General features: G+C 45.2%; 1 protein-coding gene and 1 long non-coding RNA gene across 3 annotated transcripts in view; one reads left to right on the forward strand and one right to left on the reverse strand.

Annotated features, from left to right (window-relative positions):
* Positions 1 to 15,152, reverse strand: part of fgd1 (FYVE, RhoGEF and PH domain containing 1) — a 38,723-nt gene that overhangs the window by 5,915 nt on the left and 17,656 nt on the right. For both annotated transcript variants that reach the window (XM_086276465.1, XM_086276464.1), the window contains exons 2-12: positions 8,538 to 8,861; positions 8,258 to 8,456; positions 7,381 to 8,179; positions 5,845 to 5,934; positions 5,431 to 5,579; positions 5,195 to 5,351; positions 4,874 to 5,012; positions 2,485 to 2,543; positions 767 to 913; positions 583 to 675; positions 147 to 226 (exon numbers count right to left, since the gene is read on the reverse strand). In XM_086276465.1, coding sequence (XP_086132591.1) covers positions 147 to 226; positions 583 to 675; positions 767 to 913; positions 2,485 to 2,543; positions 4,874 to 5,012; positions 5,195 to 5,351; positions 5,431 to 5,579; positions 5,845 to 5,934; positions 7,381 to 8,179; positions 8,258 to 8,456; positions 8,538 to 8,861 — 2,236 coding nt within the window. The remainder of the gene's footprint in view (positions 1 to 146; positions 227 to 582; positions 676 to 766; positions 914 to 2,484; positions 2,544 to 4,873; positions 5,013 to 5,194; positions 5,352 to 5,430; positions 5,580 to 5,844; positions 5,935 to 7,380; positions 8,180 to 8,257; positions 8,457 to 8,537; positions 8,862 to 15,152) is intronic.
* LOC147305595 (uncharacterized) lies at positions 5,574 to 8,194 on the forward strand. The gene is made up of 3 exons (XR_015126563.1): positions 5,574 to 5,768; positions 5,854 to 5,958; positions 7,302 to 8,194. It is a non-coding gene; the product is annotated as an uncharacterized LOC147305595 (long non-coding RNA).

Below are 15,152 nucleotides of genomic sequence, written 5' to 3' on the forward strand. Positions count from 1 at the left end.
CAACAGAAAATCAGTCAAATCTTCGAGGAGCAAAACTCGACCTGAGAAACAAACTTCAGTGTGTTTTTATCCTGGGAGACAGATTCTGATTACAGTGAGTCCTCCTGCAGGACTGAGTGTGCTTCTGTCTCTGTAGGTGTTTGTACCTGGCCTGCAGCTCCAGGGATCTCTGTTTCCCCGACACCAGGAACGTCCTGGCGACAGCGACGCTGCTCGTCTCCTTCAGCTGAGGACACAGGCGGGAAATTCTCTGTTAGCTTGTTAAAAATATTCAGGCTAAATCTGAGCACGCTCATCATCATCCTCTCTGATCTCGCTTTATCATTGTTAGTTCTATTCGACGGTTAAAGCTGAGGTGGATGCACGTTTTAATACTGCGTCTGTGTCTCTGGAAGACAACACAAAACCCCACCAGGCCAACTTTATGAAGCTCGGACACTGAACGAGTGCTCGTCTAGTTGTTATTAGTCTGTAGATCACATTAATATTCTTGACTTTACTGAGCGCTTAAGGTGTTTGAAGGCTGAATGCAAAAACACTGAGTCTAACAGTGTCTTCAGTGAGAAAAGCCGGAGAGCTCACCTCCATGCCGTCCACGTCGATTCGGGCTCGGACGCTGTACTTCTGACCAATCAGACGCAGCTTCGGGACGCAATACAGTAACCTGTCATTGAACTGCAGAGAGAGGCAGGTGTCGCTTATTACTGTTACTATGACCCTATGAACTCTGTAAAGCACTGAGAAGGAGACACAGACAGGGAAGTACCAGTATCAGGTATCTGTCCTGCGTGGTCCCGTTCTTATTGGACAGCTTGAGGATGTGTCCCTCTTTAATGAGCTCGTTAGTTGGGTTAACAATGTCTTCTTCTCCTCCCAACAACTCGTACACCTTCAACAGCTTCCTCATTCGCTCCTGGCAGAGACATAAAAGAATCACTTAGTGGTTCATGTTCCTGCCGATGCTACATGAGGGTTTTAGGGCATTTTAAGTTCACTGGAAACCTACATTTTAGATATAAGATACAAAAGGCAAACTGTGAGATTACTAGGACAGCTGTGGAGCCTGAAGGCAAAGTTCTAGCGTTTCCAGCGAGTCGTCAGCCGGGAGACGACCTGACATCCTGAAATGAGTTTCTCTACAGGAAGTCTGGATCCCCTCTGAGGTGACTCTACAGATCAGGGTTCGAATGGAGCGCTTTCAGTTTAGGTTTTAACCCTAAAACCCTAAAACACCATGTGACACACGAGCTTTGAGACATCTACATCATCGGTGTGATTTTCTTTAAACCCAAACTCCTTTTATGTTTTTGTTTCAGATGAACAAACTGTGAGCACCAAACTGCAAAACAAGAGCCAGATGTAGCAAAAATGTTACATCTTATTTCATGGTTCAGGCTTTACAGGGTTAAAGTGCAGAGAGGGCACATACTACACATATGTACTGGTCTGGAGTAATCTGCTATCACTGCCTGATGGAAAACACTGTAAAAATATTTGATGTTTGGCTGAAAGGAAACAGCTGGAGTCTGGCAAATCACAGCAAAATGGTTGAAGGAACTGCCCTCTTCTTCTTCTTCTTCTTCTTTCAGCTGCTCCCTTTAGGGGTCACCACAACTCTAGCCATCTTCTCTGTGGTCTTCCTCATTTCCTCCTGCCTGGCAGCTCCATCTTCAGCAACACGTCCACCCTCCCTCCTCTGCACATGTCCAAACCATCTGAGCTTTGCCTCTGACTTTGTGTCCAAACCCTCCATCTGAGCTGTACATCTCACGTTTCTAAGTTGGAGGAAATGCAGTATATGAAAAATGTAAGCATGGTAACCGTGATCGGGTCTGGACCAATGTCCAGAAGTTAAGCTCTGTCTAACTGAACGCCATGAGCGGCTGTAGTGTATTCTTAGTATTAGCTTCCCTCTAAAGCTTGTTTAATGCCACTCACACGTCCTCGTCTGATTATGTCGCGTTTTCTCACTGCCTCCTGCACAAATCTCCAAAAAGCTGTCAGCTGAGTGAAACCGGCTCACATCAGCAGCAGCGGCTTTCCTTTAATCAGTCACAGCTGATTAGAGACGACGGCAAACATCCCGCTGAGAGGAGGTGGAGAGGCTCAGACCTCTGAGTCATTACAGCAAAAACCAGCCTGAACTCCATGAATCCACATTTCTGCTTCTCATGCTCTTGTTTACATTAACCATGCTAATCACGCCATCGCTGAGAGACCTCTGCAAACCCACCTGGGTACCCGACGTTCTTCAGGCAGACTCGAACCTGAAGTATAAACCAACCTTTGAAGCAGCAGTCGTGTTTACCAGGAGCTTCGGGCAGTTAATGAGCGTAATCAGGAGAGTTTAATTAAAGATGAAGTAAAAGTTGAGCTTTAATCTATCCCGGGCAACATTTATCTGAGTGATGTGGTGTGAACAGCAGCAGATGGGGGTGATTATGGCTCACAGCTCCGGGTGTCGAATGTGTGAGAGTATCTTACCATCTTCCTGATGGCAGCGTTGGAGTGTTCGGCTGCTGTGGCGATCAGCTCCAGAGACTCTGCAGGAGAGAGAGGACAGTTACATGAGCCAGTAGCTCAGACACACAGAGACCCAGGAACCAATGAGGGTGAGGCTACCAAATACTCTGGCTTCTAGCTTCTCTGTGCAGCAGCGCTCCCTGAAGCCCAAAGTTTGCTCCGTAGAAGGAGCTGATGAACCCAAACTAAAGTCTGCAGTTACACTATATTGCCAAAAGTACTTGCTTGTCTGCTTTCACACACACGAAGTCGAGTAGTGTCCCATTATTATTCCATAGAGTTTAATATAATGTTGTCCCACCCAGAGCTTCAACTCTTCTGGGAATGCTTTATGAAGGTTAAGGGGTGCTTATCTGAATTTTTAATTGTTCTTCTAGACGAGCATTTGTGAGGTCAGACACTGATGCTGGACAAGAAGACCTGGTTCACAGTCTCTGCTCTAATTCCTCCCAGAGGTGTCTTGTTGGGTTGAGGTCAGGACGCTGTGCAGGCTCTCTCGCCCATGTCTTTATGCACCTTGCTTTGTGCACTGGTGCGCAGTCATGTTGGAACAGGAAGGGGCCATCACTCCAGAGACCATTTCTCCATGCTCTACAGTCCAGTGGTGGTGCTGCATCTGTTGCTTTGCATCGCACCTGCTGATGTAAGGCTCAGCTGCAGCTGCTCGGCTGTAGAAGCTCATTCCATGAAGCTCTCCACGCACTGATCTTGAGCTAATCTGAAGGGCACACAGAGTTTGGAGGACTGTAGCGACTGACTCTGCAGAAAGTTGGTGATCTCTGTGACCTTTCTGTGATTTTACCTGGCCTACAACTTCATGGCTGAGTTGCTATCATTCCCAATCACTGCCACCTTGTTATAATACCACTATCAGCTGATGTAATTTAATTTGAGGAAATTCCACGACTGGACTTGTTGCACAGGTAGCATCCTATCAAGGTACCACGCTGGAGTTCAGTGAGCTCAGAGCGAGTTGTTATTTCACAAATGCTTGCAGAAGCAGTCTGCATGTCTGGGTGCTTGATTTTATACACCTGTGGTCCTGGAAGTGATTGGAACACCTGGATTCAATGATTTGGATGGATGAGTGAATACTTTTGGCAAGATAGTGTATCAGAATTATTACATAAACTGTTTGAAGTGTGATCAAAAACATTCAAAAGCTTTACTCGATTCATATTTGCCTGATCTCATATTCAGGTTCACGCTCTGGTACAACTCTGGCCTGTTTTCAGCACAGCAGCTCTTTTAGATCTTTCAGATCTTTCATTTGAAGTCCTACAGTGTGTGGAAACAGCGATCCTTCTACCTGAAGGTTTTATTTTATAGCCAAAAAGTTCTTGTGTTTTCGTTCTGCTCTGAATCGGCATGACAGCACCACGGTTCAGATCCTCGGGCACCTCAGGACGTTACAGCTCTTAAACTGGAAATTTCAACTGAAAACTGATCAGTCACAGCCAAACATGCAGCTCTTATCAGTACCGGCGATCCTTCGCTCTCAGTTTGAAACAGAAGCCTCTGAACATGTCTGAGATTCACGGTGAAATCACAGTGCAAGCGCTCAGAACGGGACTTCCTCTAGGGATCTAATAATGTCCGAGAGGACGACGCTGCATGTGCAAACAGCCAAATCTAATCTAACTGGGCCTTTTGGTTTTCACTGGCCTGTTCTTTAAGGTTTTTAAACACACTTGATCGCACACAAGTGTCTCTGTTTTATAATCGAAGAACATTTCAAGACTAGAGCCTGGAACATGTCCGAGCTCTCATTTTTAGCCTAAACCAGTGTTTTTAAAATATTTTGTGCTCAAAAACAAAGCTGACGTTTAAAGACACACCTGTAATCAGATACGCCGTCTGGCATGTTGACAGTTCTTTTGATTGTATCGTCTTGTGGGTTTGGGCTTTGCAGGAAGCTCCATCACATCAGTTATATCAGGCTTCCTGAAGTGTCTGTTTAGCTTGTTTTGCACCACATTAACCAAATTCCCCAGCAGATGATGCACTCAGTCAGAGAGCTGCTGACAATTGCTTTTCTTTTTTTTTTTTACACTTTTGTTGAGGTGCTGCATCCTGCTCGTGGGTAGCTGTGATTTCCTCCACATATTAAAGTGGTTCATTTTTCCTACTCATAAATTCAGTTATCCTTTTCATCTCGTTTCTAGCAGAGAATTTCTGTTTCTACAGGTTAAGGACTTTAATATATAACAGAATAACAGGCAATGATAATAGTAAACTAAAGAAAATACAATATATTTTTGTCTAGATTCTATTAATAATGCACGGTTGACACTATTTGGTGGCCTAGAGAACTCAAGGCAGTCGTGTTTTTGTGCGTTTGTTTTCATACTCTGGGCGTCCCTGTAGTCCGGGGCGTCCTCTGGCAGCCTGTGGAGGTAATCTTTGAGCAGCAGCTCATAGCGAGGAATCCTCTGAACCGGCTCCAACATGTGGTGCTGCAGAGTCAGGTTCCCACAGCGCTCCTCCCTCTGCACAGAAACATCAAGCACACGTTTGTACACAACAACGTGTGATGATCTTAAACTAATGAGCCAAAACAGGACGCCCTGAGCAGCCTGGAGGCTGCAGACCTCTGAAGGTCCCTGTGGTATCTGGTGCAGAGCCGTCAGCAGCAGATCATTTATGTCCTGTAAAGATTTGGATTATGTACCTGTATCTCCTGAACGATGGTCTTGAACTGAGTCGATCTCTCCATCCAGATGTTCACCAGCTCCATGGCTCGGTCAAAGTTCTTCACGTACTCGCCGTACATCTTCAGGAAGGGGGCCAGCTTCTGTAAGATGTCACCGATCCGCGGGTTTAAGTCCCTGTGGGAACAAAGAGGAAGGGAGTGAGAGGAGCTCCTGAGGAGGAGCAGGAGAAGAGGAAGAGGAGATGGAGGCTCACCACTCCTCCATGCGTTTCTGCAGCGCCGGCAGCAGGAACTGCTGGTGGAAACAGTAGATTGAGCAGATGTTGGAGAAGATCCCCAGAACGACATCACAGGGGAAGGAGGAGCGAGACCGAGCCTCCTCCAGGAGTCTGGCACAGAAAACCTGTGGGAGGAGATGGCTTCAGTCGGGCTGATATTTCTCACAACAGGAAAAAGTTCACACCCGCCAAGCCTGCAGTGGGAATACTGTGGGGTTTCCATGGCAACAGTGACAGCTCAGTGACGTGAAAGTCGGCTAACAGACAAACTGTTTCTACCAGGAGGAGACGACCTGCGAGCGACTGACAGCTAGGTAAGCTAAGCCTAGTGTGGTGGGCAGCTCCTCTTCCTATTGGCTCACAGGCTGAGGAGACTCACTCTCGACTCACCTGGTCCAGCAGGTGGAGCTTTGAGACGTAGGCAATCTCTGTGTGCAGCAGCTCATTGGCGATGTTGAAGACCCTCTGCTGGACAGACATCTGGACACAGAGACAGTTAAACGAGTGAGTGCACAGTAAATATTTTCCTCTTTTAAAGGCAAAAACGCCCAAACCTGGAGGCTGGACAGAGACCCAAGTTCAAGTCAGAGAGTTTTCATTCATTCGCATTGTTATTATCATTATTATAACATTAAACGATATAGCTAGGTTTAGGACATAGATATAATAACGATGTTGAATTATTATGGATGGCATCATACAATAAAGACGGTAGCATTACTATGACTGTAATGCTCTAAACACTACTCAACGACCTTGAAACCTATAAACTACTTAGGATACCAAGATTCATACATTCAAATATTTACTTCAAATAAAAGTAGTTTCTTTTTCTGTGTATTTGCAAACAGTGTGACTGCCTTTGATTTCCATTCAGTTGTAAACACCCCAAATCATTTTTAACATATTTAGCACTAATTCAGCCACTTAGGCTTATGATTTATAGATCCCTGCTTACCAATAACAATTCAATTCAGTTTTAAATCACAACAACAGTCACCTCAAGGCGCTTAATAGTGTAATGTAAGGGAACCTACAGTATTACAGAGAAACTCAACAATCAGACGACCCCCAATCAGCAACCACTTTGGCGACAGTGGGAAGGAAAAACTCCCTTTTAACAGGAAGAAACCTCAGGCAGAACCAGGCTCAGGGAGGGGCGGCTATCTGCCGCGACCGGCTGGGGGTTGTTGTGGTAACAGAAAACACAGATATAATAATAGTTACCATAAATATTTGGTGATGATATGAGCCGAACCACATACAGGACATTGTTGTCATTACATCTGTTCTTCCTATTGCGCTTCTAATGGTTCACACCGTTAGTAATTAAATTTGTTCTCATATTTAAATATATTCTCAACTGTAACTAAACTAAAGCAGGTGTGGAAAAAACCACCCATTGGTGGGTTTTTAGTAGCGTAAGTAAGTGAGATCATAACCAGAATTGAATGCATTAGAAATACTTATTATAATAATATAATTTATTATGTTATATTTTCCCGTGTTTTTATATGCATTATATTAATACTTATATTATATTTATATTTTGATCCTGTACTATTACTTTAATAAAGAGTCTAAATGCAGATATTCAACACAAACCAGTGTTTGAAGCCTGCAGCTGCGTCGATCATGTAAAACATCTGTATGAGGACGCGGGCCTGCACAGGAACCTGAAACATAGCCCCGTGTTTTCCAGATCAATCTCCTCTGTGTATTTATTGACCCCTGTCGACCTTTTTAAACTCCCACATGTTGTCCAAGATTCCTATTGGTGGAACAGTTATTTCCATGAAAAGTGAAAGCGTCTGTTCTAAAACCCATCTTTTTGTAACCATTTTCAGTTTCATCCAAAACGAAATTACAGATGTGTAACGGCTCACGAGGATGTAGACCACATGGTTAGACCACCTGAATCCTCACCTCAGCAGAGTCCTGTCGGTCTGTCTTGGGAGGGGCCAGCACCAGAGTTAGCTCCGCCTCCTCCTCCTCCAGGTCGCTGTCTCCCTCCTCTGAAAACTCCCTCCTCCGCCTCGCACCTGCCCTCGGGTCCCCCTCTTCCCCCTCCCCCTCACCTCCCTCCCCAGCATACGAGGATGAGCTGGAGAGTCTGGGCAAAAGGGCGGGGCTGCACTGATAGGCCACGCCCCCATCATCCACACCCGCGAAGCAGAGCTCCTCGCTGTGCGAGGGAGAGCTGATGCTGTCGATGCCGCTGTCTCGATTGGCCAGCTTGCCGTCCGTCTGCGAGGAGGGGAGGGACAGACGCTCGGAGGGCAACTCTGATTGGTCAAGCAGTGCCGGCTGCAGCTGCTGCTCCCTCATTTCCACGGCAACCACATCATCCTCTACATGTTTCTCTGAGGGGCTGTAACCCGACTCCATGGACAGACGCTTGTGATGGTGATCGTCCCGGCAAGCAGCCGCCAGCTCTTCATCATCATCGTCTTCATCGTCATCAACGTCATCGCCATTATTGTCATCTTCCTCATCAGGTAGATCACCCACTCCCCCCTCATCCTCACCCTCAGGCCCACCCTCATCCCCCTGTGTGATGTCGTCGTGGCTCGTGAGCTCACAGGACGGCTCCTCTTCAGGGAGGGGCGGGGCCAGTGATGATGCTGGTGATGAAGGTCGGGAGGATGACAGAGAAGAGGGGGGGTCGGAGAGGCGGGGACACAGCGCCCCACCGGTGATGTCAGGAACCACAATGATCTGTTCCCTGTAAACAAACAAACAATAAACAAACAGAAAAGACTCATATAATGACATCACTCCTCCTTAACCAATCAGAACTCACCGCTCAAACTTCTCGATGAGTGACAAGACACAGGTGGGGGAGGCGGTGCCGTCTGCACGAATAGGTGGAGGTCGGCCTGCCCGAGGGTCCGCTGGGAGGGGTTTGCAGGGGGGTGTAGGTGGGAGGGGCTTTTCTGGTGCTCGGGGGCGCGGCCTGGAAACCCCTGTCTGCTGCTGGAGGTGGGGGGGTTTCGGTGGCACTGTGGAAGGCGGAGTTACAGGTGAGCGATGACCTCATGGATGTGTTAAAAAAAAAAAAAAAAAGTGAATCAAATTCTTACCCTGAGGTTTAGGTCCCGGCAGCGGCGGCCTGCTCTTGCTCGGTGGTGTAATTGTGGTAGCTGGCAGCTCCGGCGGCCCCGTGTCATTCACCAGCAGGAGCCCATTCGCAGAGCCACGGCGTTCTGCTAGCTCTGCCCCTCCCTCCAAGGAGGCGGGACCTGATGTGGAAGAGCTTGGCCCCGGGTCAGAGCTCGGCCCCGGGTCAGAGCTCGGCTGCTGCGAAGAGTCGGCATCCAGCGCCCCCAGGTGGCCGCACGGTGAGCAGGACGGCTCCAGAGAGAGGCTCTTAGTCAGCAAGCTGGGACTGGAGGAGGAGGAGGGACCTGAGGAGGAGGGGACAGGTAAAAATATACAAGGGTTTGTGTTAGGTTGTTAGCTAAAAATATTTGTAAAAAAGGGATTTTGGTTAGGCTTTCTGTCTGCAGATCCTGAAGCTTCATCAAACTCTCGGCAGGTTTCCTCTAAATCCAGGAGACATTTTCTCTGCTGCTCTTTGTTTTCAGGAGCTTTTACTTCAGCTGTCCTTCACACACTAACAGCCTTCGTATTCAATCAAAGCCAAAAAACTTTCTTTATTAGATTTGTTAACTTCCAAAGAAGCGAGGAGACGGGACTGACTCAGCCGAATGTGTTTGTGTGTTTCACTTATTTTGCTTTTCACTTTCTTTTTCTGGCTTTTATGTTCCACAACTGTGTCTTTGAACCTTTGATTTTCAGTATTTTAAATGTGGTTTATATTTTTCATAGTATTGTTGGCTCTTGTTTTATAGATCCACATTCCTCAGACGGGGTGTTTTTATTGACTTTTTATATTGTTTTTGTATTCCATTAATTATTCCATAAAGAAAAGAAGTCATAAATACTGGACCGCACTCTTTATAATTTGTGAAATAGGGCACTGGCCTTGGTGGCCCTGCTTGTGCCTTGATGGTTTTATTGCTGTTTTATCAAAGTGTATTTATGACTTCTCTTCTCCAGCCTTTGACGATGACTTGACCTCATGTTTCTTTGTCCTGCAGTTAATTTATTTCATTTTTAGCTTTGTGCACAAACAGATTTATTCTGTTTGTTTGTTCTTGTTTCTGTTTGCTTATTTCATGCAAATCATCTTAATGTTTCTGTGTCAGAGCCAATAGTGACTGCTGCCCTTTAGCAACAGACACATTTCCTGATGGTCAACAGTGAACTTGATTGGCGATAACAAAGGAAACCGATGGGTTGTTCAGGCTTGACTCTCTCCGTGTCGCCATGGTGTGTCCATGCAGCTTTCTCAGGGAAGTGATGCAGTGTCACCCGGCTGTGCATAATAAACGACCAGAAGAAAAAGGAAAAGTGTGTAAAAAAGGATATCCACAGAAATCTATTTGATGTTAAATAATGAGTCCTTAGTAGAAACCAGGTCTACCCAAGGGTTAAGTCTTTTCTAAATACTTACTTTATGTTGTAAAGTAATATTTGGGATATTGAACTAATTACCTCATGCTTTATATAAATTGGTCCAGTTATCCTTACTTCCAGGTCTGAATAGTGAAGCCAGTGTGGATGTGTCTATAGGGAGGCGTATTCTCTGTCTGCAAAAACAAACCCAGTTGTGTTGCCTCTATGAGAAAACGACCCTTCTGCTCTTTTGATTTACGAGCTCACTAAACACTCTCCGGGTGACTTTACAGCCTCAATCGTGAGTTTAAAGTCTTATTAAACAGAACACAATGCTCGTTTTGTAAGTTATGGACCAGTTGAGACTGAAATAGAAGGTCAACAAGTTTTGCTTTAGGGTGGTGCTAACTTGCAATAGTGATTGATTGCAGTGTCGCTTACTTTCTCAGTCACATCCACCCCTTGCTTGTCCCTTCTAGTTTTAAAATGTCATGATGGTGAAATGGTAAAACCTCAGTGACCAGTGGCTGACAGCACAGCTGGTCATGAATTTCATAATTACAAACAGTCTTTAAATTATTCATCATCTTAAAAAACTTGTCTGGCAGGGTTTGGCAGGATGTAGTATAACATAAAGGACTTTCAGCTGCTGCCTGATTAACAAAGAGTCGCCATGGTGGGTAGCTCAGCATGTTTGATTTTGCAGATTTTTATGCCAGATGTCCTTCATGATGCGATCTGAAAAGTTTCATGTTTCCCACCAGGATCGGAGATCTGAGATCTTTTACCGTTTAGGTCACTGTGTAAACCTCTACATTACTATTAAACAGCTGAAATAAAAACATGTTAACAACTCAAAGAAAGCATAAAGATGGACAGCTGCCGTCACTTAAAAGTGAAGCCAGTGGTGAAGCGCCTTAAACCTGCAGTCTATTAAACAGCCACCAGGGGGCGATAGCTGTGGATGGCAGAAGATTTCCGGTCCTATAAAAGTCTGCTGTTAAACAGCTCTTTGCTCTGACCTCAGTCACAAAGTCTATTTATATTAAGTCTATGTTGTACATTTTCATAACGTAAAGAGTCAGAAAGGAGGATCCTCATTGGCTAACAACCTCTGAATGAGAAGCCGTTTCATAGGTTGTTACATCCCGTTTCAAAACACCAAGAAGGCGATGGTGAAAACACTCAGCTCAAGGCTTCATAACAGGACTTCAGAAACCGTTGGGTCACAACGGCTACATCCATCTTTTACACTGTCTATACAGCTGCCAATCACCAGACCAGTGTGGTGCACAGAGATGCTACAGTAGAAACAAGAGAACCAATCAAAGACTTCTACATCTAAAAAGCCTCAAAAATAAGCAAAAACGTGGTCGAGTCCAAACACTGATGGGTACATCTAACATAAGTCTGCTACAACAGGGCGACTAAAGGAAAGTCCAATAGTTTCCAGCAAATATTGAACAGTATTTATGATTGAAATCCCCCCTCCCTAGAGTAAACATCCGTTTTTTTATACAGCCCAAAGTCTAGACTTAGAGATTTGTATGTGGTATGACTGATGCATTCCTGCAGAGCACGTGGGTTTGTTGAGCAATTCCACATTTTTGTTTCCTCCCGGATTTAAAAAAAAAAAAAAAAGGTCTCTAAGATCTCTAAAGTCTCTAAAGCTGAATATTTACCCAATGAATAAATTGTTTAATATTTCAGTGGAGCACGAAATTAAAGTTAGCATACAAAATTAGCCGTTTGAGTGAACAGAGTGGCCTGTGATGGAGATCTACACCCGGCCTGCGGACTTTTAAGATGACGTTACGTTTCTCAGATGAAATCTCTGAAAGCAGAGCAGCAAAATTATGAGTTGCAGGAGCTGTGAGTGTGTGCAGTACACACAGTAATTAAGTTATATACGGCAGGGAGTGTGTGTGCAGATGTGAACGTGATGGGAGGTCATGGGAAAACATCAGCATGCTGATGTGGAGCAGATGGCGTCTCAGTTGTTTAGAAAGCACCGTTAAGAGCAGCAGTCATTAAATCAACAGACTGGAAAAGATTTACTTCAGGCTAAACTGACCATACACACCATTTCCCACAATTCCCTCCAACATCGGCAACAACTTCCTGTTTGAAACGATCCCGATGTTCCGCTCATCGTTGAGGGAGTTCAACAAACCTTTTACGCGATTTTGACCTACAGTCAAAGTCCTTCTAGAAGCAAGCCTCGCCACTTGGCTGCCATTTTGAACACCTCAGGGCACCAATCTGGGCAAATATGTTGAAGCGTTAGCTCAGTTAAGTTAAACTTCAGCGCTCACCTGCACATACAAACTCCACGACCAGCCAAAAAAGTTCATAAGATTTTCTTCTCCTTTTGAAGTTCCTTCAAAACTCTTGGAGCGCTCCGTCTAACGATGCCTCTGCTGCAGTGAATTTCTTTGACTAAGAAGGTTCTAGTTTTGGGGATTTTTTTAAAAGCTGAACTATTTGGCACAATTTGGTCTGTAGGTGTTTCTGTCCTGGTTTCAGTCTCCGGTCGTCTAGGTAGTGGGGCAGCACCTTAGGCGTGGCCACCATGTTTGGATGACGCCTTGGAAGTCACTCTCTGACCTCATGAATCCACGATTTCACCACAGAAATCAAACTTTAATTGGGCCCAGTCGTGGGTTTCAGGTCATACTCAACAAAACATTCAGCCTATTTTATAAATTATGGTCATTCTAAGAGTTAAAACATTATCCAGGATGTGCTAATGACTGATTGGGTAATGACTTTCAGTCACCTAGTACCCTCTCTCTCTCTCAGTTAGCTCCGCCCCTTGCTCATCACATCAAGGTTTAAAACAATAAGAAGACAGAGAAGACTTCAGCTCGAGGCTTCATGAAAAGGTCCTGACTAACCGATTGGTAACATTCTGCTGTCCACCGACGTTCACGCCTTGATTTTGCTCCTCACTCAGACCTGCCAACACCCTCAGTCTTCCCGGGTTTCTTCAGGCTCGTTTCTGCCGCTTTTATCACAGATATTTTTCTTTCAAGGCCATCGGTGAGTGTAGCTCGCCTTCATCCTTACACAAGCCCCTCTTCACCACAATGGACCAGCGCAGCCTTGGCATAGTCACAGTGCAGAGCTCATGCAGATACAAATATAATTGACTTTATTACTGAAATTATTTGTGAACCTTTTGGCTATGGGTCGCTACCCGTGAACATCCTCAGACTGCACTACATTTGGTAATCAGAGTTAAATTCTCAAGGAGTTGAACCTCCAGATTAGTAAACATGCCTTCCCTCCCTCCCTCCCAGCCACCCAATCAATAAAAACAAGCATTGACAGACTCAGCCAGAAGCTGATAGCCAGTATATTGTAATCCATCTCTTTTCTTTCTCTTATCTAATCCAAGTTTGGATCGAGCGTATCCCTGCTGTCATGAGGCAAGACTCAAGATAGGAAAAGGTGTCTACCTTCTTGCATGTCTTTGGACAGTGGGAGGAACCCAGAGTACCTGGAGACAATCCATGCAGTAACGAGGAGAACATGCAAATTCAAAACCCGGACCTTCTTGCTTTGAGGCAACAGTGCTCGCCACCACGCCACCCCCAGTTGCTTAATCCTTGTAAGGGTTTGGTCTGTGAGTTGTGTGTGCAGGTAGGTCAGCTGCTGGAGAAAAGCTTTACAGGTCAGTCTATCATCACTCACAGCTGGTCAGAGACAGGTGGGTCTGTAAGCTGATTAACGGGTTTGTAGGTCATCTTTTTTTCAGCACTGTTGATACTTTTTGACATGTGAACAGTGAGACACAAAATCCTCAGTTTCCATTTTAAATGAAGCTCACGCATCCGTCTGCCGAGTTTCATGTTCTGCTGCGGCGTTCTTTTGAGTTACTCGTGTCGTTGTTTTCATTGGTTGGATTGAACTGATGTATATTTTTACTCTTCAAGCTCCTTCATTTGACTTTGAACATTTACAAATATAGCCCTGTAAAAATCCAAAGGAACATCCACCTCGCCGTGATCATAAAAATCATATCTAAATATATACCCTCCCTGTCTAAAACCAAGTACACCTTTGTTTAGTAACATATTTAGGAAGAGCAGCAGTTTGTTGTCATCTACCCAAATCCTCCATATTCCAAGCCAAGCTTGACACCTTAATAAAACCTTTAACAGCAGAGATGTTTTATAATCCATGTCTGGAGTGATGTTTCAGACCAGAACCCTAAAACAGGGCAAAGCATCCAAAACTGACGTTTTTTTCAGGGATATGGACTCTTTAAAGCTAGATGTGACAATATGGTACGCCGAAGGTTGGCACCTAGTTGCAACACAGGCCAAGAGCGTGGTTGGAAAGCCGCTGGCAATGCCAGCCACTAGGGAAAAAACTGTTTTACCCAACTGTCTGACAAGTGGCTGCTGGAGGTCGGTGGCAATTACTCAAAACCGGGCACAATGAGGACGATTCGCCGAAAACCTCGCTGCTTTGCTCACTAGCAAACTGTCGTGGTTGTCGGTAGTTGTCTACCAAGCAGAGGTGAAACAGCAAAAGGTACGAAACAAACCGGAAATGGAGGCCATCTTTAATTCAAAGTTTCACTACCGCTCTGTGACAAGTTGGCAACTTCAACACAAACTGCAGGGAATCTGTTAGAGCCAAAACAATCACAAGGAGGTTTTTGGTTAGAGAACTGAAAACTACTTGGTTATAGAAAATAATACCTAATGAGAAGCCAACAGTTTCTTTATAATTATTGGTTAGGACTGAAAGCCCAATGCCATCATCGGTGTAACCTGGTGCATCGCACATCAACCCCACAGGAAACCTTTTGGTTTCTCTGAGATGCCAACAGTGACAAAACTGCAGTATTTGATGTCCTGGGAATGAGAATGGTCTGAAAGCTGATTCCTGCTCATACTTTTGTGCTCGCTGGCTACTCAGCGAGAGAGCGCTGGTGGGAATTCAACAAACAAAGAGACAAGAGAGACAAACTTGGGTGAAGTCCTTCAAAAAGCCAACAGTGTGGAGCCTGACGTCAGTGAGCAACGTGTAGGTGGAGCGATGATTGTATGAAAAGTTGGAACAAGAAAGGGAACAACAGCAGGTGACTACAACGAGGAAGAAACCCATCACAAAATGGCTACAAAAGAAAGACGGTTTTCAGTTTTAACGCAGAAGTTCTTCGTCTATGTCAGACTCCTGTCTCAGCAGCAGGGCGAGCTAGAGGAGCAACAGCAGCACAAAGA

The sequence above is a fragment of the Aulonocara sp. 'chitande type north' Nkhata Bay genome, linkage group LG20 (genome assembly GCF_057382095.1).
Source record: "Aulonocara sp. 'chitande type north' Nkhata Bay isolate Kocher_YH1m ecotype deep benthic linkage group LG20, A_spYH_male_GT1.1, whole genome shotgun sequence".
In the NCBI taxonomy this organism is placed as follows: Eukaryota; Metazoa; Chordata; class Actinopteri; order Cichliformes; family Cichlidae; genus Aulonocara; species Aulonocara sp. 'chitande type north' Nkhata Bay.